This window comes from Ylistrum balloti, unplaced genomic scaffold, assembly GCF_031769215.1.
Source record: "Ylistrum balloti isolate Yb309-2 unplaced genomic scaffold, AGI_CSIRO_Ybal_v1 Utg369874, whole genome shotgun sequence".
Lineage (NCBI taxonomy): Eukaryota > Metazoa > Mollusca > Bivalvia > Pectinida > Pectinidae > Ylistrum > Ylistrum balloti.
The window spans coordinates 1,061,669-1,084,400 of NW_026782015.1; the positions used below are offsets into that span (position 1 = coordinate 1,061,669).

General features: G+C 38.3%; 3 protein-coding genes across 3 annotated transcripts; all 3 read left to right on the forward strand.

The window, feature by feature from the left end:
* The first annotated feature begins 5,596 nt into the window (after positions 1-5,596).
* LOC132546019 (uncharacterized) lies at positions 5,597-6,784 on the forward strand. The gene has a single exon (XM_060209714.1). The coding sequence runs from the start codon at positions 5,597-5,599 to the stop codon at positions 6,782-6,784; it is 1,188 nt and encodes a 395-aa protein (XP_060065697.1).
* Positions 6,785-12,287: 5,503 nt separating this feature from the next.
* Positions 12,288-13,298, forward strand: LOC132546080 (uncharacterized). Its single transcript, XM_060209776.1, has one exon. The coding sequence runs from the start codon at positions 12,288-12,290 to the stop codon at positions 13,296-13,298; it is 1,011 nt and encodes a 336-aa protein (XP_060065759.1).
* Positions 13,299-17,947: 4,649 nt separating this feature from the next.
* Positions 17,948-22,434, forward strand: LOC132546081 (nascent polypeptide-associated complex subunit alpha, muscle-specific form-like). Its single transcript, XM_060209777.1, has 3 exons — positions 17,948-17,974; positions 21,007-21,214; positions 21,578-22,434. The coding sequence occupies exons 1-3, from the start codon at positions 17,948-17,950 to the stop codon at positions 22,432-22,434; spliced, it is 1,092 nt and encodes a 363-aa protein (XP_060065760.1).
* The last annotated feature ends 298 nt before the right edge of the window (positions 22,435-22,732 follow it).

A 22,732-nucleotide genomic window follows, 5' to 3' on the forward strand; every position in this document is an offset into this window, starting at 1 on the left:
TCTGGATGTTTTTTCACGAAATACGCTTAAGTATAGTTCATAACCGTATATTTTAACAGCCATTCCTCTTTTTTGGAAAAGAAAAGTCTGGTAACAAGAGAACGGACGCATTCTTTCAGTTTAGAATTGGGTATGATGGTGTACAAAATGGAAGAAATCAAATGTTCTCAGAAAAAATGCTTTTAGAAGAGGGTGTTGAAGATTGGTCAAAAGCTCTTTGGAGTTCATTAAAATCAAGATATTGTTAATTCCACTTGAGTAAACAGTCTCACAATAAGACTGCGACCCAGATATGACAATGCAAAGAATGGTTGGTAGTAGTTTAGACAAAGGCTTGGTTGGGCAGCTAGACGAGCAATAAAACTTTGATTATATGTATTCTTGTAAATTTTAGGAATCCAATGAAAACGGAGAAGGTCCGTATACTTATCAATCTTAGGCAATCTAAATAATTATAATACCGAAGCATAATTAGACAGTTTTATTTTATTTGGAAAGGTTGCATAATGTATAGGTGAGGTTTCCTTCGTTATCAAGCAAGCTTAGTTCCTGTATACAGGAAATGCAATAACGTTTTAAGACAAGGATAAAGTTATTGGACACCTCGTCTGCAGGCACAATAACATACCATTTAACGTCATTATCGAAGAAAGCTCATCTCTGTTTTGTTTTCATTTTAGATTTCAAACTGCAAATTCCTTTAAGACTGGTGGACCGAATGAAATTAGCCTACTCGAAAGGTGAATCCAACACAATTCATAGGTATCTTAAAATTCATACTCCAATTAACGGACGGGATTTCACGATATTCAGGACCCTTCATAAAAAGCCCTCGTAGCTTAGGCTTTGTCGAACAGCTAGGTGAGCTAGCAATAAAACGTTGTCGATATGGATTCTTGTGAGGAATCCAGTAAAAACGAACGACCATTCCTAGTGAGATGTCTCGAACGGTTTAGTGAGCATCACATGTTTTTCGAAATTGGGTCGTTTCTCGAGGGTGACGTAGTTACTTGCCTTGCTATTGTAGAGTGTATTGACAGACGAGGCTGGTACCTGTGGATAAAGCGATGTGCTGTAGTCTCGTTCTTGTTGGTTTCCGGAGAGTGATTGTGAACTTTGAACATATAGCTTATTTTTTTTATCATCAAAGCCAGTCGTCAGATACTTATATATGTGTGTGTGTATAAAGAACACTCTGGTTCCATTTGATAGCGAAGTTAGTATGTAGTGTTGTTTTGGCATGCGTTAGCGCATTTAGGCGAGACATGCCCTCGGGGTTTTCAACTCGTGTCGTTATCTCGGCTAATCTAAACGCGTTTGGACTTGGAAATTTTGAATGTACCTCATTGAGATAAGCTCTATCGTATATAAATTTTGAGGTCTATAGTATGTGTTATATTTCCTGAACCTTGGAGCTAAGGAGCAATGATAGATCCATCATCCATGCATCACGTGTCCTAATTTTGAAACATTATATGATAGCTCAAGAGTATACAATGATAGTGAACTAGATAAGTGTGATATGACAGCGAATCATGGTAGCGCCGTTTTAGTTTACATTGATAGTGAACTTTAGAAGAGTACATTTGTATCATGTCAATGAACAGCGATAGTGATTCATCATAGTGAACTCTGATAGTGTACCGTTGCGGCTGGTAAAATCTGATAGTGCACTCTGAGAATGAACAGGATAATATACTCTGATAGAAAACTCCGGCAATAAGCACGTGGAGTGTTTACTGGTAGAAGTTTATGATAATTCCGTATTTACGTAATGCAGAGTTATCTGCCCTTGTGAACAGATGACCGTACGTCACTGGTTTAAGTAAGAAAACTAGCAGTTTTCTCCAAAATTTTATGACGTGTCTCCCAGACTCAAACGATGCAACAATCAGTACCTGCTCACAACAACAGACAAAACTGTATTACGAAAGACGGAATGAACACCAATGAGGAACTGAAACAATATACCCTGATAATATAACATGATAATATACCCTGATATTATACCCTGATAATATAACATGATATTATATTCTGACGGTGTACCCTGATAATATAACATGATAATATACCCTGATATTATACCCTGATAATATAACATGATAATATACCCTGATATTATACCCTGATAATATAACATGATATTATATTCTGACGGTGTACCCTGATAATATAACATGATATTATATCCTGACGGTGTACCCTGATAATATAACATGATATTATACCCTGATATTATACCCTGATAATATAACATGATAATATACCCTGATATTATACCCTGATAATATAACATGATAATATACCCTGCTATTATACCCTGATAATATAACATGATAATATACCCTGATATTATACCCTGATAATATAACATGATAATATACCCTGCTATTATACCCTGATAATATAACATGATAATATACCCTGATATTATACCCTGATAATATAACATGATAATATACCCTGATATTATACCCTGATAATATAACATGATATTATATCCTGACGGTGTACCCTGATAACATAACATGATATTATATTCTGACGGTGTACCCTGATAATATAACATGATATTATATTCTGACGGTGTACCCTGATAATATAACATGATATTATATTCTGACGGTGTACCCTGATAATATAAGATGATATTATATTCTGACGGTGTACCCTGATAATATAACATGATATTATATTCTGACGGTGTACCCTGATGATATAACATGATAATATAACATGATAGTATACCATGAAAGTATACGTTGAAAGAGTACCATGATAACAAACACTGAAAGCGTACCATAAAATAATTCATTTCAATCAGGGTCTCAAAAAAACAGATTAAAGACAGCACAAACCCGACGGTACTAATCCCGTCTTGGATCAAAGCTTTCATTCTTTTATCCGATCAGCCGATTACACTAACAGAACAATCATCTTTATTAATATGAATGTAGAAAGTTTGTAGACATAATGAGGTTAAGTTTTGAAAACAATCTATCCACTGGTTACTTATCCATAGTTGGAACGTCTAAGTTTTTTACCACGACAGAATTTACTTACCAAACGTTGGGACTGTGAGTCTTTATCAAGACAATATTTTACTTACCAAAAATTGACAGGTGTGAATCTATACCAAGACAGTTTGTTACTTACCAAAAGTTTGGTAGCGTGAATCTTTACCAAGACAGTTTCAACAATGTTTCACATTGTTCTACACGAATCAAATGGATGGATGTTTAATGAGGAAAGAAATGTAATCTCCTCACACGACCTGATAAAGTAGCGAGAAAACAAGGAATTAAACCCGGGAATTCTATCCTCATCACACGCCCTGAAAAAGTAAGTATTCAAAAACATTATATTAAAATCTCCTAACACGCCCTTATAAGGTAAGTTGTCAAAAACATTGAATTAAAGTCGGGAACTGTAGCCTCGTCACACGCCTTTATAAAATAGGTTGTCAGAAACAAGGAATTAAAGCCGGGAACTGTAGCCTCCTCACACGCTCGGATAAAGTAAGTTGTCAAAAACAAGGAATTAAAGCCGGGAACTGTAGCCTCGTCACACGCCTTTATAAAATAGGTTGTCAGAAACAAGGAATTAAAGCCGGGAACTGTAGCCTCCCCAAACGCTCGGATAAAGTAAGTTGTCAAAAACAAGGAATTAAAGCCGGGAACTGTAGCCTCGTCACACGCCTTTATAAAATAGGTTGTCAGAAACAAGGAATTAAAGCCGGGAACTGTAGCCTCCTCACACGCTCGGATAAAGTAAGTTGTCAAAAACAAGGAATTAAAGCCGGGAACTGTAGCCTCGTCACACGCCTTTATAAAATAGGTTGTCAGAAACAAGGAATTAAAGCCGGGAACTGTAGCCTCCTCACACGCTCGGATAAAGTAAGTTGTCAAAAACAAGGAATTAAAGCCGGGAACTGTAGCCTCCCCAAACGCTCGGATAAAGTATGTTGTCAAAAACAAGGAATTAAAGCCGGGAGCTGTTGCCTCCTCACACGCCCTTATAATGTAAGTTGTCAAAAACAAGGAATTAAAGCCGGGAACTGTAGCCTCCCCAAACGCTCGGATAAAGTAAGTTGTCAAAAACAAGGAATTAAAGCCGGGAACTGTAGCCTCCCCACACGCTCGGATAAAGTAAGTTGTCAAAAACAAGGAATTAAAGCCGGGAGCTGTTGCCTCCTCACACGCCCTTATAATGTAAGTTGTCAAAAACAAGAAATTAAAGCCAGGAACTGTAGCCTCCTCACACGTTTTATTTAATGAAGTAACCTACCAATAGTTATACATTAAGTTTCACGACTTTTTACACCAAAGTCACATATGATTTTATTGATCCGTACTGTACATAACTAATAACGCACAGGAAAGTTGCGTTATAACAAACTCAAACTCAAAATTGCAAAGACGAGGGCAAACTATGATTACAGGGGAGACCCTTGAAAAGGTACTATGATCAGGTGTTCCTGAAGGGTTAAGGTTTATATTTCATCGGCGACATCCGCCTCGTAAATTATTGACAAACGAGAACAACCAAACCAGTAGACATAATCATCAATAGCCACCGAAAAACTTCCACAAATAACTTACCACAACCTCCAACCCTCGACCTCCTGTTGAACCTTCATACGTCAGCTGTTCAAATCGTTCACATAAATCGGGATATTGGGAACAAACTTTGTAATATTTAATCGAGTGCGAAGCTTAAATCCGACAGGTTGTGAGATTATAGATTGTACCAAAAATGTACAAAGAAATTAAAAAGTAAAATTATTGAAATTAAAAGTTTCACGCTTATCTTACAGCTTAATTACAGGCTTGACAGTGAAGATCGCGGTTAGTGACTTGTGTAGATGTGTCTTCATTACATATATCTAAAAACAATTGTTCCACCTTTCTAAGATTCTACAGCACTGCTAGGAACAAAAGTGTGTGAAAATCAGGAAAGAAATAAGAAAATGTCAATAGTTGAAATACATATACCTTCAGTATTCGTACAGGATTATAACAAAGAAACACAGATGGCGAAACAGACATAGAAGTTAAATGATCAGAATAATTAACTAGTTGGCAGTCTGGAAGGTAAACCCGTCCAAAAACGCCTAAACTTTATAAAATCCTAAATCGAATGCAACAACTAACATGATCTGATCAGAAAATTTACTTATTTTTTCTTGTGCTGTATGAAGTTAGATGTGTTCGTTATTATACCTTATAGTTCTCGTTTAAATGCGTGAAATTACAGGGACTTAGCCAGATTAACATGTCGGATATAGTCGATTAAGCAAAAGAAACATCTATTTCCGGAACTCTTCTTGTGTGCAATTTCGAAGTATAAAATCAGGAGAGTTTAATTTGATATGAACAGGTTAGATTCTGTGGGTAAGATTGTTTTATATAAAGTCGAAAATGCAATATAGAAAGAAACGTTTTTAAAAAATAACGCCTTCTAAATGGAAATTAAAAACTATTATTTTTTCATTGAAACAGATCTCACCATTCGTCGCTGTACGTCATCAAAAGTAGTTGTCTACGTCGTTGATATAGATGCACTCACTTTAGCTGTACTGTAAACTACAAAGATGTCGATGTCGTCGAAGTCGCTCTTCTTGCTGAAAACACGTGACCTGAGCGTGCAGGATCATAGCATGAACATTGAAGTGATGTTAGCGCCAAACAGAACATATTTGTTGATGAACAAACACAAAACTCTGACAGCCAAAAGTAACAAACAGAAGGATGATGTAGAGAGACAACGAGACTCCTCCACACACTCGTATGTCTCCGAGAAACGTCTCGTGGACCGTCGGAATCAGGAGTTCTATATCAAAAGGGTCAACATGTTTCTGAATCAGTTACAACCCAGCGTGCGCACGACTGTCCTAGACAGGAAGTCGTTTTCTCCCAGTTTGAATAAAATACAGTATGAAAATAAACAGGCATCAGAGGCAGTCCAAACGGCAAAGAATAAGCCCAGAGTGAAATCAGAGCCTCCCACACCTCGAGGTTCAATCAATTCAAGCTTCCCTCTGATTCCCACTGACAGACGTCAATCTAAGTCATCTGTAGGCTTTCACGAGAGGGCGAATGATAAAGACAATGTTACAAAACAGACCGACACTTACGGTCGTTCGAGGGTCTCTGTAAAAGGAAATAGTCTAACCATTCAGGGAAGTCGATTTCAAAATGAAACCAGATCAAACGTAGAAGGTTGTATCTCTCCCACCTCAGGATACTTTCCCCCAGTGTCGCCGACTCACAATATCACTAGGGACGCTATCACACCGGTCAATCAGATTCCATCACCACAGCCGGTTACAATGGACCGGAAGCGGACGAGTTCGTTACTACCGGAGAGAAAGAAAGTCAAGTTTGTACCGCCTAAGGACCAGAATGGATATAAAAAGTGGGAAGAGACACAAATGAAAGAAAAACGTAAAGTTAAATATCTAGATAAAAAAATTGAAAGATTCATGCTTGATCAGATAAGATTCAACCAAGCCAACAGAATATCGCACTACGACCCCCAGAGGCGCGCTGCCAGCACCACGGAAGACAGTAAATATTCCAATAAAGGTAATCTTATCGAGATGTTTGACGCTTTTTGTCAAACAGGTGGTAAACAGCAAATGCATAAGCTTGTCAAGATGGCCGCCAGAATGAAAGTAAAGAAGAACACAAGCACAACCAGTACATCGTTAGCTCCTTCCGTCGCGTCCTTCAAGAACTCTCAGACATTTAAACACTTGAACCAAGTACTCGTGAGGTAGAGAACTGTGGTAGTGACTTACTGCGAGCAAGATTAAAGTCTGGGACACAAAATTTGAATGTTAATCACTCGACGAAGGGGAATATCGATTCTCTGGAAGAATGCATTTCTGTTGAAAATAAAGCCATTGTTTATCTATGATAATTAATAACTTAATGTCTTTTTTTTTTTTTTTACAAATATCCATCGCATGGTCTTTATAGAATTTCTCTGATATTTAAGCAGTCCAGTGTCTGTTAGTATGTTCATAAAGTCAATGTTTAAACATCATTCGCCTGGTACGACCTTTATAAAACACACACTTACACTCGTACATGTATCATGTCTAAGTCTGCCATGTGTAGATCTACTATAATGATCTATCAATCTCTATCCTTACCCCACAAATCATAAACCCCATCGACCTATTTTTCCACCATGTTTGCCATAGACTTGATCAATCTCTACCAGTACCCACTTTAAAACAGCGAATTCAATTTCTGCCCGAACAATAATTACCTTGTACCCCATTGTCCGTATCCAAACTACCATAGACCCAATACATCATTGTCCGTATCCTAACTACCATAAACCCCATACAACATTGTCCGTATCCTAACTACCATAGACCCAATACACCATTGTCCGTATCCTAACTACTATATACCCCATACACCATTGTCCGTATCCTAACTACCATAAACCCCATACATCAGTGTCCGTATCCTAACTACTATAGTCCCCATACATCATTGTCCGTGTCCTAACTTCCCCAATACACCACGTATCCACTACCATAGACCCAATACACCCATTGTCCCCATACATCATCCTAACTACCATAGACCCAATACACCATTGTCTGTATCCTAGCTACCATAGTCCCCATGCAACATTGTCCGTACTACCATAGACCCAATACACCATAGACCCAATACACCATTGTCCGTATCCTAACTACCATAGTCCCCATACATCATTGTCCGTATCCTAACTACTATAGTCCCCATACATCATTGTCCGTGTCCTAACTACCATAGACCCAATACACCATTGTCCGTATCCTAACTACCATAGACCCAATACACCATTGTCTGTATCCTAACTACCATAGTCCCCATACATCATTGTCCGTGTCCTAACTACCATAGACCCAATACACCATTGTCCGTATCCTAACTACCATAGTCCCCATACATCATTGTCCGTGTCCTTACTACCATAGACCCAATACACCATTGTCCGTATCCTAACTACCATAGACCCAATACACCATTGTCCGTATCCTAGCTACCATAGTCCCCATGCAACATTGTCCGTATCCTAACTACCATAGACCCAATACACCATTGTCCGTATCCTAACTACCATAGTCCCCATACATCATTGTCCGTGTCCTAACTACCATAGACCCAATACACCATTGTCCGTATCCTAACTACCATAGACCCAATACACCATTGGCCGTATCCTAACTACCATAGACCCCATACAACATTGTCCGTATCCTAACTACCATAGACCCAATACACCATTGTCCGTATCCTAACTACCATAGACCCGATACATCATTGTCCGTCCCTAACTACCATATACCCTATACATCATTGTCCGTATCTTAACTACCATAGACCCCATACATCATTGTCCGTATCCTCACTACCATAGATCCCATTAATTCTTATTCGAATCCTCCTGGTCATATCCCCATCAATATCTACCCCTACCCACTTTACCATAGCCCTTCCAATATCCGTTCAACCATAGACACTGTCTACCCGCACTCTCCTCACAACAGATCTTATCAATGTCTACTCGTACCTTCCTTACCATAGACCCATCAATGTCTACCATACCCTCCTTACCCTAGACAAAATAAATGTCTACCCGCACCCTCCTTACCATAGACCCATCAATTCCTACCCGCACCCTCCTTATCATAGACCCATCAATGTCTACCCGCACCCTCCTTACCATAGACCCATCAATGTCTACCCGCGCCCTTTTTACCATAGACCCATCAATGTCTACCCGCACCCTCCTTACCATAGACCCATCAATGTCTACCCGCACCCTCTTTACCATAGACCCATCAATGTCTACCCGCACTCTCCTTACCATAGACCCATCAATGTCTACCCGCGCCCTCCTTACCATAGACCCATCAATGTCTACCCGCACCCTCCTTACCATAGACCCATCAATGTCTACCCGCACCCTCCTTACCATAGACCCATCAATGTCTACCCGCGCCCTTTTTACCATAGACCCATCAATGTCTACCCGCACCCTCCTTACCATAGACCCATCAATGTCTACCCGCACCCTCCTTACCATAGACCCATCAATGTCTACCCGCACTCTCCTTACCATAGACCCATCAATGTCTACCCGCACCCTCCTTACCATAGACCCATCAATGTCTACCCGCACTCTCCTTACCATAGACCCATCAATGTCTACCCGCACCCTCCTTACCATAGACCCATCAATGTCTACCCGCACCCTCCTTACCATAGACCCCATTAACGTAAATTCTTACTCTTCTTACCATAAAGTCTATCCATGCCGCCAGCTTAATCATGATATGCCCAAATCAATTACTGTTAGTAGTCTTTTCACCATGGATTTTTGTCCTGTTTATTGTACAGATTTTTCTTGTAATAATTCTGTCTAGTTTTGTCTAGCAAACCGTTAAATATGAACAATTCCACGTGTAAATTGTCTTGTCAAGAAAATGAAGTTAATGCTTGTTACGGTACCTCCCTAACAGAACCCTTCACATGACATCATGCATTTGCGAATTTTTCCGTTAAGTAAATAACATTTGCTGTAATTTATCAGATATACCAATATAAAAAATAAAGGTCACTCGAGATCCAGTAAAGAACAGCCGTAAATCCACTCTTTCACTCGTTGTGATATTAATACTTAGAATTAACATTTCTTTCATAGGGATTAAACACTAACTGCAGCCATTATAATATCCTATTAGGTATCGGTCAGGGTGTTGTGGTGTTACCGTTCTGTGGAAACAATATGTGTATTATAGGGATAAAATGGACTAAAGAAATTTGGCTATAAATACCGTAGCAGATAGTACGCCATCTACCGAATTATGATTTAATACCAGACTGTCCAGTGGCGATATAGAAAACTATTGTAGACTTTCGTTATGTCGGAATTATCCAATATATCAACACAACGTCGGGTAAATACATGTATAGAGCTTTTTCTATAAGTACGTGGAGTAATTCAAACGTAGAACAATCAATCGATATGTATGTGTGTATGTATTCGTGTAGAACATCAAATAAAACAACACATGACAATTAAACAACACAGGATAATTAAACAAAACAACACAGGACAATAGAACAACACCTGAATATCAAGTAACACCGGGAAACTAAACAACGGGAGATAATGAAATATATGAGGGGAAGTCCAGTAGAGCAGTAGCACATAATAGAGTCAAAAACACACGTGAAACAACGCCGAGTATAGTAAATAACATATGGGGGAGTAAAACAACACGTGGGGTAAAAAGACAACACGTAGGATGGCCAAACATCACGTGACATAGTAAAACAATACGTGATACAGTAAAACAATACTTGGGATAGTAAAACATCACATGGCACAGTGAAACAACCCGTGAGATAGTAAAACATCGCGTGTCATAGAAAAACAACGCACGAGGTCGTAATTTTCACGTGATATCTCGTGCGGCGTGATCACATTACGTGAGACAGTAAAACAACATGTTGAGGAATGGACAACAAAATAGGAGAGTAAAATAACAAATTGGGTAACAAAATTAAACAATATATCGGGTACTTGCAATAAGCGCTAAAATACAGATTGTTAACTCTACGGCAGTAAATTTAAGTAACTTGCGGGTAAATCCCTCACCTCCTACCTCCTTTAAAATTGTCACACTTTAAACTAATGCGTTTTTGTATAATTTCAATAATGCTTCATGTTACATTTATGACTAGTTTAAAATTCGTCAAAGACTTAAGATCTAATGATAGATTAAATTACTTGATTTGAAGTCTTATCTTATAACGCTAGTATCGAGTCACACCCATTCTAATGTCGTCTGCTCGTAGAAACAACACCTAGGCACGAACTGGAGTAATATCACAAAAAGTAACATTGTTATGTTGTATGTCAGTCGTGTCCGTTGGAAACCTGCAGCTAATGAATTAAATAATAGCTTTAAAGTTCTCTGATAGGAGTTTAACAGGTCAGACCGTAAGTAATTGTTTTCGTCCTGTCGTAAACACTCCTCAGCTAGCGGTCATTACACTATACAAGGTATATTTGTAATTACTTAAGCGGCTTTCAAACCGGATGAGCGTATGGCTGGAGACAAACTTTGATGAATTGATATTATTGACATAAAATGGAAAATATGCTTAATGAATGCTAATCTGGTTATTTGATACTATAATTGTGATTTGGTAGAGCATTCATATTTAAAGTCCCGTAGCGACTGGGCCGTCGTTGTGCCACTACTCATCGCTGTGTTATTGTAAACGTTGCCTTTTTCATTATTCACCTTTTGGTAACACAATAATTTACGAAATACATTATAAATAGAGAATTATCAAAGTACAGTGACAAAAAACGCCGCCAATCTTCTAAACGTTTGAATTATTCAATAGTATGTACAATAATCCGACTCAGTGGGTGGATTAGGGTGATCCGCCTAGGTGGTTGGTAAGGCGGGTGGTGAAACACACCTGAACAAGTCTTAGACACAGCACGTGCGATGAAGGGCCTAATCATTCTGTCGTTGGTTAATAGGCAACAGTGAACGATTGAACCCAGGATATTGGATTTAAGTATGAAGTAACAGTTACGTAAAGGTAATTTCCGTCCTATCGTAATGACCAGAACTAGCCAGTACTCCTCATTCGGCTTGGGAATCCTCTCCGTGTTCAGTTGGCGAGAAAAGGTCAGTAAAATTTGGATACATTTATCAGGTTTACAAAACAAACATATGATGTCAGTCTTTGATTTAGAATGTTTACCGATAGAAAACAAGGACATAAAGTGAGTTGAAATGTCACATAGTGTCTTGATGGAGGTGTGATTGAAGTATGATGTCAGAGGTTTGTGACGTCATGAGGTTCCCTATTAGAAATATGATGTTGGTGTGTGACTTCACAGGACAGGTGAATATTATTCGATCGGGGAATGCTAGTATGGTATTGAACAGGAGTGCTAAATCAGACTGCCCACGTATAATTAATTCTATTTCGGATAAAGTGTTGGCTTGTCTTGTTTCATTTTCCCTCTTAAATGACCAACACATCATTCAACGTACCTGTGCTTTCGGTAGGTGCCATTCATGGTCGATACTGTGCTTTGTTTTCTTAAAATATTTCTGAGAAACGTGTCTGTCGAACTTGTTGTTATCCCTTGTATAGTAAAGTATGCACGCGTGCATATTTCAAATTTATTTATATCCTTACAGATGTTGAATTGACGTTCAGAATAAAGCGGAAGTGACGATGGCCCTTCTCATGTTGAAGACACATGACCCGTCGTGGCAGGACCGGACGGTGAATGTGGAAGTGATGCTCGCCCCGGCCAGAAATCAGCTGCTTATGAACAAACACAAAACACTTGGCAGCAAGTGTCTCAAGGCACAACGTCTTTACGAGAAGGAGCGAGAGTCGATGTTAAAAAACATACTCATAGAAAAACGGATAATGGAAAGAAAGAAACAGGTATTGTTGAGAAAAAAATCGGATATAATGCTGAATCGGGTTTCTTCTGGTGTGTCTACTCATAGAGAGAACAACACAACAGTTCCCAAATTGTCATCAAAGCGAAGCGGGTCGGCACCGGCAAAACTCGACTGGACTGACAAAAATCCTAACAAAGCTGGTGTGTTTTTAACGGAAGTATGTGGGGAGTCTCGATCCCAATCTGTAACAACAACGGAAAAAGACAAACACTGGGAAGAATCGTCTTTCCGTTCTCATGGTAACCTCAGCATGCAAGTCGCTGGGTCGGCCTCACAGTTGTCAGCTTCGTCGCGAAGGGTTATCTCCCCTTTCGGATCAAAACGTTCTTCTCGAAGAGTAAAGTCTGTGAGGTTTGACGACAATCGTCTTCATGGAAACCAGGAAACAGAGCATCACTCGCATCAAACAAGCGTAGATGGCTTAGTAGAGCAATTTGTTAAAACTCAGTTAGAGTTCAACCAGAGACCTGCAACAACTACTCCAGAACAGAAAATATTAAGCAGACCAGACACAACCTCACCACTAGTAGCAAAGCGATACTCTTCTCTGTCCTTAAACAAGGATAAACTCATTAACGCATTCGACAACTTCTGTTTGGACAGAAACAAGGAAGACTTCCAAAAACTCGTGAGACTTGCTTCTAAACTGAAATCGTCAGTTAAAATGGCCCGGAACCAATCCGTGATTCCTGCTGTCGCTGCTTTACGAACAGGAAAAATATTTATAAGCCAGACAAAGAAACCGAAAGCTACGGACTCTCAGTGTTTATAAATCTTAAGTGTTGACAATTGATATATTACTGTATAGACAGTATAAAGATTACCTTTTTTGGAACAGGTACAATGTACATGTACATGTTATTGTATGGGCTTATTTTAAAGTACATGTGACCGATATGGTATGTTGTATCAGTACATGTTACGGTATGGGCGTGTTGTATAGATACATATTGCTTTATGAACGTGTTGTATAGGTACATGTTGCTGTATAGACGTTTTGTATAGGTACATGTTGCTGTATGGACGTGTTGTATAGGTACATGTTGCTGTATAGACGTGTTGTATAGATACATGTTACTGTATAGACGTGTTGTATAGATACATGTTACTGGATAAACGTGTTGTATAGGTACATGTTGCTGTATGGACGTGTTGTATAGGTACATGTTACGGTATGGACGTGTTGTATAGGTAATTGTTACTGTATGGATGTGTTGTATAGATACATGTTACTGGATAAACGTGTTGTATAGGTACATGTTGCTGTATGGACGTGTTGTATAGGTACATTTTACACAGTGTGGACGTGTTGTATAGGTACATGTTGCTGTATGGACGTGTTGTATAGGTACATGTTACTGTATGGACGTGTTGTATAGGTACATGTTGCTGTATAGAGGTGTTGTATAGGTACATGTTACACAGTGTGGACGTGTTGTATAGGTACATGTTGCTGTATGGACGTGTTGTATAGGTACATATTACTGTATAGAGGTGTTGTATATACATGTTACTGTATGGGCGTGTTGTATAGATACATATTGCTTTATGGACGTGTTGTATAGATACATGTTGCTGTATGGACGTTTTGTATAGATACATATTACTGTATGGACGTGTTGTATAGATACATGTTACTGTATGGACGTGTTGTATAGGTACATGTTACACAGTGTGGACGTGTTGTATAGGTACATGTTGCTGTATGGACGTGTTGTATAGGTACATATTACTGTATAGAGGTGTTGTATATACATGTTACTGTATGGGCGTGTTGTATAGATACATATTGCTTTATGGACGTGTTGTATAGGTACGTGTTGCTGTATGGACGTGTTGTATAGGAACATGTTGCTGTATAGACGTGTTGTGCGGTTACATGTTACTCAGTGTGGTGCGTGTTCATATAGCTTTAGTATGTTGTTGTAATCTCAGTCAAAGTATACAGTTAATATCAGGTTTTAATCTTTTATTTGCCAAACAGTTATATATAAATAAAGAATATATTTTACTCAATGAAGCATTCTTTTTTATGATTAGGAGACAGAAAAAATATCGTCAATTTTCATGAAATTCTTTGATAAATTGAAGGCAGCATAATTACTGCAAGGTACAATATGATATTTAATTACTTTTAGTACCTGTCTGGTACAAACGAATGCTTTAAAAGAACGGATTATATACGTCATGAATGACCCAATTAGCGAAAGTAAAACAGATTTTTCCTTTGTGTTTTAAAAATGTAAAAAAAAAGTGTATTTAGGATGTTTCTCTTCAGCATCAGAATCCAACTGCACCTTACGCTTTGAAAACTAACATCATTACAACAAGGAAAACGACACTGGTCATCTCATATCTTGACATGGAACTATGATTATTTCCTTAAATGTTTCATTTATCTATGAAATCTGTTCTGATACCCAACTTTTGAGACATGAACGTGTTCGGCTGTAATGGATAAACCTAATGATGTTTATCTTTTACCCAGCCTCTTCACAGTATTTAAATTATGTTCGATCAAACAATTATTGCTAAATGTTTCTAATTATTTGTAAACTTATATTTCGTTACTACAATTCCGTCTGTTGGAGATTTGTTCAAACCATTGGTTAATATTTATCAATCTTTAAAATTCTGTCGTTTTTTACTAGATAATGGTGACTGACAAATGAACACTCAATTAAACCAAATTGCATTCCTTCTTCTCCTTCTCCTCCCCTCCTCCTTCTCTCCTCCACCTCCTTCTCTTCCTCCTCTCTTTCTCCTCCTCCCTCTTCCTCCTCCTCCTCTCCTACTCCTCCTTTCCCTCTTCATCGATCCTCCTTCTAACCTTTCTCCTCCTTCCTCCTTCACCTCCTCCTCTCTGCTCCTCCCCATCTCCTCCTCTTCCTTGCCTCCATCCTCCTCTCCTTCCCCTCCTCCTTCTTCTCCTCCTCCTCCCCTCCTCCTCCTTCCCTACCTCCTCCTCTTCCTTTCCTCCATCCTCCTTCTCCTCCTCCTTCCTCTCCACTCTCTTTTTTACCATGCATGATTGTAGACATCTACGTTGAATGCTGTACAATTATGTATCACCTTTCCAGAACACCGTAGATGTTATAATATTAACGTTCAACCCTAAAATGTTGGTGAAACCGTCTAAATTTTTAATGACTAAAGTTAATGACTAAACTGTGTAATTTAACTGAGAAATATTGAAGTTATTTCTACTAACGTACTTCGTTAGATGTGTTGATATCAAAACATAGTACATGTGTGTTCGTATGAATCTGTTGTAGAAACATTGCTAGTCTAACAAATAATAAGTTTTTATACTGGTGCGAAACCACTTTGACTGAACTTTTTGATATTTCTATAAGATCTTAGGCATAAGTTACATTATATACTGTAAGTCTAGCATATAAACATACCACTATCATTTCTGTAAATAACAGTAAGTCCCATTGTTTTATAAACACTGAAACTGTTGAACAAGATTACTCTAGAACAGCTGTCACTTTCAATGGTTTCTGCTTTACTACAACACTGTAAGAATTTCCAAATCAGCTAAGAGTGACATCCGTGAAGGAGCGTGATTATCGCGAGAATTCTTCCATTAGTTAGAATCTTAGTTTTACGATACTTAAGGTTTCCATTGAAGTCTTCACCAAGATTGGATTCAATTTCACCGTAGAATAGATGCATTGAGTCTGTCATCCTTATCAAACCATCACCCCCTCCCTCCTGTCCGATATTACCGAGACTGATGTCAAGACAGCCTTTGAAGAATTTTCATGAAAAATCTGTATGCTCTATTGAAAATACCATATGTAATAACTTAATCCTTTATATAACCAATTAGAAGTTTTTATCGTAACAAATGAAAACATGCCAACTTAATATTCCTTTCCTAACGAAAATAAATATTCCTTTTTTAAAGCGATGCATTAACTTTACAAATCGTTTGGTCACTGGTTTAATGTTGGGCCTTTTCTTGTTTATATCGAATGTCTTTATTTTAATCACCCTACATGGACAGCTTTCCACTAGGACTTATCACCTGTGTGAAGATTTCCCTGTCCTTGTAAAGGGAGGTTACTCTGGTGCCTCCTCATTAAAGTGAAGTAGGAAAACAAAAACAAAACAAAAAACAAATAAATAAAAAAGGAATTAAAAAAAAAACACACACACACACACCCTCACACACACACACACACACACACACACACACACACACACACAAAAGATAACGTTCAGGCCTTTATGTTCAAGACTATTATTATGTGCCTTTCCAATATACTGGATTTTTTCGAAGTCTGAAGATTATCAGTTGCTGACAAGTATCTATATTAATAGAATGTGCTAACGGTAATATACACGTATGTGGTTACATTGTTCATATATTGTAGACCAATAATGATCATCTGTCATGCATGAGTCATTGTAGTTATGAAAATCGTGTATGTAAACTATCTTGTTCTGTTTATAAAATCTTCAATTTAGGGGAATGAAAGAGAATAATGACACTTCCACCTCATTTCAATATTGAAAGCTTGTTCCCAATTAAATGATTTTTGTTATATGTGTCAATAGCTGACAGAAATTAAAACAATGGGTTTCGGGAGAGGTAAGTAGATCAAGACTAAACAAATAGTTTATGGTCGTCATCATGCCATCTTCTGACCGAAATCTAAAACGTTCGTGTAATGAAATAAATACGTTACGACCACTGAAAAGGGAAATTGTTAATCTCAAGTTGACACAAAGTCGACACATGTATTTTTTTTTTTAATTTTTACAAGAGAAACTTCCGTGCTACTCCCTAGAAGGAGAGGGGACAAATATTTACTGTTAAGTTAGAAAATATATTCTTAAACCATGAAACACGCCATGATAACACTGTTTTTTTCAAATGCTTTATTAGGTTGCCTGATGGACGTAATTCAAATTCTAACAGGATATTTTCCATCTAAATACACGTCCAACTGCAAAGTTTGTTTTCTTTATGAAAGTAACAATTATAAAGTAGTATAATTGTATCAACAAAAAAATAGTGAAATCCCTTTACTACTACAATATCCACAAACCGTGGCCGGATTTCGTAATCCAACACCATTGTATTAATAAGTATATGTCGAGAAATTCTGACATCTCTATACGTTGTTTGATCCGAAGCTGCTTATTTAGTCACTAAACTTAACGATACTGGCTGTCCAGTCTGACGTCCAACCTAGGATAAAAGAACCTTGCACCACGGCCTCTTGACATGCGCTATCAATTTACGGGGCGTTTGATTCGGAACGTACATAAACCATGCAACATATATTGTCGCCTGTCCGTGTGGCCAGTCCGTTATGTCAGAAATTACACCTGGGGATAGTGACCACGAGACCCTTAGTAACCCGTACTGCTAGTGCGCTTCTCACCTTTACCTTTCGCCTCGGCATGGATCGACATCTCCTCATCGTCACCGTAAGTCACCTACATTAGATATTGAAATAACTATTTATATATTTATCAAGATCAGGACTTGATATCCAGTCGACTGACACAAAATGTTCCTGATATACAAATTTTATTTCGTTGCTTTGTCATTTTTTTCACCCATATTTATTTCATTTCTTTATGTATCTCAAATTATGTTTTCTTTCCTGATATTTTCATTGGATACTGTTTCTACATCCTTGATTTCTTTCTCTTCAATATCATTATGTTTATGTTCCGGAAGGGGATTTTCACTTTTTTTTCTTAGTTTTTATACCATAAAGAAGTTGTTTTAAAAAGATCTGAACATATGATTATTGTAATTACAATAACTATGAATTACAAATCCTTAATATCATAACAGATATGACACCAGCTGTCATTGTGAGGATCTCTTTCATTATTTCCAGATTGTCATCTTTATACAAACGAGGAGAATATTGTGATCCACTATTTTGAATGTTGCATTCAATTTGGATACGATTTTGTTTGAAAATCCTCACCTTTTCTGTAGACCTGAATAATTCAGATATCCCCAAACTTTATCCAGAAACAGATTTGGATTGTAATAGTAATAATCATTGTAGATATATATTTACATGTTACAGTGATAGTATTTTTATAGGTAAATGACGGTGGCGATAAGAACGTGTGCTTCATTCATGTGTATTAAGTTTGTTAGTAAATATATCAAACAAAGTCACACAAAACGGTAGTAACGATAACTATTAGAACAGTGCAAACTAACAGAAGTTTTAAAATAACTCGGACGATTTTTGTCGATTCTTTCCTTCATTTATAAAAATGAACATAAAAGAAGCAAAGTGATCATCAGAAAAAAGTTATAAACATGATCTTCTAAATTATCGATAAAGAAACGGCGACTCACCAACATCGAACTGGCCGTTCTGTTTGACGGATTACACTGCCGACAATATATAATTAACTTCAGTTATTATAATACAGTACAATGCAGCGAATGTACCTGTCTCGTTATGACATTCATGGCCGTTATATTTGACATCTCTAACGACCATAAATGTAGAACAGATTAGTGTACTTGATGTAATGTCTTGTGCCGGAAATCCGAGTCGAACATTACAAATCCCTTACAGGTAACGTCACAACTGTACATACGTCATTATTTAGGATAAATAGATATAACTCAATAATGTTGATACCATGGTAACGTCATGTCAATCATGACTGCACGAGGCAATACTAAGCGTTCTTGTTGAGGAAAAGCGTTTAATTTCATGCAAAAATCCGGGCTGATAAAACATCATAGGTTACATGACCAGTTTTTTTATAAACTTAAACAACACAAAGGTAACGTAATTCTTAATAAACGTTTTCAGCGTTATTATCATTCAAAAACGCGCGCGCGCGCACACACACACACACACACACACACACTCACACACAATTACACACACACACACACACACACACGCTTGCTTTAAAAAGCACGCGCGCGCGCGCAAATTGAAACATTTTTTAAAAAAAATTACATCGTTAAATTCTAACGTGACGCTACCCAAATTGAAATATTTTTTAAAGAAAATAGTAAATGGAACACCTCTCATATCCTGTTCATTTATAGAAATAACTGCCATAGTTATGATTTTTTTTCTTCGCTTTATAAAAGTTAACTTGCTGTCTTATTCAACAAAGTCAATTATCATTCAAAAATATTAATCCTAGCAATACTTTTCATTGTTTAAAAACATGATAGAATATTTGTGTTGTTGCATGGTACCACCGACAGTGAAAACTTTAGTCTAAAGTCAATAGTCCAGGATATGCAGAAATATTTAAGAACAGAGTGAAATGTAAACTATTATTTTACAAATTCGACAGAGAGACATCTTCAAGTCCATTAAAGTGTTGTACGAAATCCACACCAGTGAATAGTTATATTTTTTATAATTAACATCTCGAACCAGGCACAACTAAAGCCAAGTAATAGATTTAGCCGAGTCATACAGCTGTTTCGTCCTTTTAGAGCTCTTCCTTGATGGTAAGGGCCTAACTTGTTGAAACCTGGGAGACGACTCAGGACAATCAATATTGATCGAAAGAAATGACAATACCAAGACGGGGAGGTCACTAACTCAAAATAACCAGTAAACTGCATTACTTTTGACGATGAATGATTTTGAAAGAACGTTAAGCACATATGAATATCCTGAGGGGTACCACTATCTAAGTGAATTTGAAATGTAACATGCTGGTTACAGTTACTCTCAGGAGCTGCAGTCCACCAACAGTGTCTACCGAAACTTGTTATATCAAATGAGCGTACAACAGACACATAAGTGAATGGCAGTCTAAAGCAACGCACGCTTCGATAGAATGCCATACGGTTAAGGTGTTAGCCGGATGTCAGTATAATGTAACCAGCTGGAGTATCCTTCAGCAGTACAGCTTAGTGCAGTAGTAATAAAAAGTCAGATTTGGTTCCGCACGATCACAGGGACAACCAGACTTACATGAACATAGCCTCCAACAAACAGACGCATTTGCGCACTCACTTCGCGACCTTAAATGACCACAGATGTTGAATGTTTTAAAGCATTATCAAACTCTAACAGTAGATGACATTTTTTTTATCAATTTGTAAACATCTGCCCAGACATAGGTTATTGATAATGGAGCTAACATTGCTCCCATACTTGACCATTCTACGAGGGTGGGGTGAATGTTTGGGTTGGGGGCACTCGGTGTAACGGGATGGGGATGGGTGGTTGTTTGAGGTAGGGGGAGACGTAGATAATAGGTTATATCCCTTTAACTGTTGGAGTTATGTTTTCGTAGTTGTCAATTACTTCTGTCCGAAAACATATTAAAATTCCTCTTTTCTGGTCTTTGTGAATAATCTCATACTTTTCACGTATATATATTTATTATTAACTCATTTACATAATTACTGTTTAGTGGTATGTTACAGGTTTGTGTGTTTAGGTATGACAGTGTTCACTAATTAATTTACATAATTGCTGTTTACTGGTATGTTACAGGTTTGTGTGTGTCTAGGTGTAACAGTATCCGCCAACAATCCTAACAAGTTCAGGTACACATTCACCAATCAAAATACATCACCGACAGCAGCAGAACGTTTGCAGAATGCAGTGGTGTCACCACCCGACCTTCGTTCAGAACCTCAAATAAGGACATCCGGGTACTCGACAAATGGCGCCTCCACCGCCAGTTCCTTGTCGAATAAAGGTACTGTGTCAAAGAGTGTTAAAACTAATATACTGAATATAATAACAGAGGTTTTATTTACGATCGTAAAACTGGGGGAAGTGTAAAACAGTGTTTGGACCGGAGCTACCTCTACCGCCAACACCTGCTGTGAACTCAACCTTCTGAGAACTCAATCCTAAGTTACAGGGTTAATTATATTCCTCAGTAATGTCTCAATGACTTGTCCAACCTCAGCCGCCCCCCCCTCTCCCTGTAACTTATAATAAATCCCAAATCTGTAACCATACACTCTACACTACATCCAGTTGCCTTTAAAATTTGATTCATGAATTTGATTTTTTGACTCATGTTTTTTAAACAAATCAATATTCCTTCACACAGGTAAACTAGTAATTGTGGATACGAACAACACTGCGCCACAGGACATCACAGCGGTGAAGACTGGAGGAGGGGATATCGTCCTCACAATGGAAACTGTCCCCAATGCCACGCCCTCGCCAGCAGCGCTCACGAGATCGACTGACTGGAATTGGATTGTCACTCCGACTCCAGGAGCGACGCCCGCACCACCTGTTGTGAGAAGAACGACTGACTGGAATTGGATAGTCACTCCGACTCCAAGAGCGACGCCCGCGCCACCTGTTGTGAGAAGAACGACTGACTGGAATTGGATAGTCACTCCGACTCCAAGAGCGACGCCCGCGCCACCTGTTGCGAGAAGAACGACTGACTGGAATTGGATAGTTACTCCGACTCCAAGCGCCAAGCCCGCGCGACCGGCGCAGACTAGGAATTCTAATTGGGATTGGATAGTCACCCCTACCCCTTACGCTCCCGTCCACAGCACAGCGGCACCAAGCGCTCCACAGATGCCGACAGTCGGCCCTACTCCTTTCTACTATGGAAATACGAACACAATGAGTTATTTCGGAATGGGAAACACCGTGGGTTATTTTGGAACACCGTCATACTGGGATCTTCAGTATCAACCACAGGAAATAACTCGGAATGCTGGTATTAAATATGGCGAATGCCCTGCACCAAATGTGGTTGGTGCCAAATGTGGATATCGGTGTTATCGGGATACAGAATGCCCCCAGGACTGGAAATGTTGTAATGATGGCTCTGGCAAGCCTGATGGCTGCTGCCACGCCCGAAAACCAACTTATTTTGAGAGTTTTATGACTTCACTGTGGGACACGCCTCCATCACAGGAAATACAGAACGAAATGCCGTAAACAAGTATTTTTCAATTTTTAGCTTAAACTATATATATGAAATAATATGGTGGTGTAATTTTGTAACAAGTCGGGATTTCTACAACCTGTCTAACAGTCATGCTAATGTTAATGTGTGAAGATAACTGATGTCTTTTCATTCATTCTGATACAACAAAACCGTTGGATGTATTTAAGGAGGATGAGGGGAGGGGGAGGATTGTTATGTTTTATACTTATAGAGTTCTACTCTAATAAAATTGTAAAGTCAAAAGTCTACATTATAATGTTGGTGGTTATTTAGCGTTCATCAAATACG

Excerpts from the sequence above, each read along its gene's own strand:
- LOC132546080 (XM_060209776.1), top strand. The coding sequence starts at position 12,288 with ATGGCCCTTCTCATGTTGAAGACACATGACCCGTCGTGGCAGGACCGG.
- LOC132546019 (XM_060209714.1), top strand. The coding sequence starts at position 5,597 with ATGTCGATGTCGTCGAAGTCGCTCTTCTTGCTGAAAACACGTGACCTG.
- LOC132546081 (XM_060209777.1), top strand. The coding sequence starts at position 17,948 with ATGGATCGACATCTCCTCATCGTCACC. Across the intron at positions 17,975-21,006 it reads GACATCTCCTCATCGTCACC|GTTTGTGTGTGTCTAGGTGT; the intron begins GTAAGTCACCTA and ends GGTATGTTACAG. Across the intron at positions 21,215-21,577 it reads CAGTTCCTTGTCGAATAAAG|GTAAACTAGTAATTGTGGAT; the intron begins GTACTGTGTCAA and ends TCCTTCACACAG.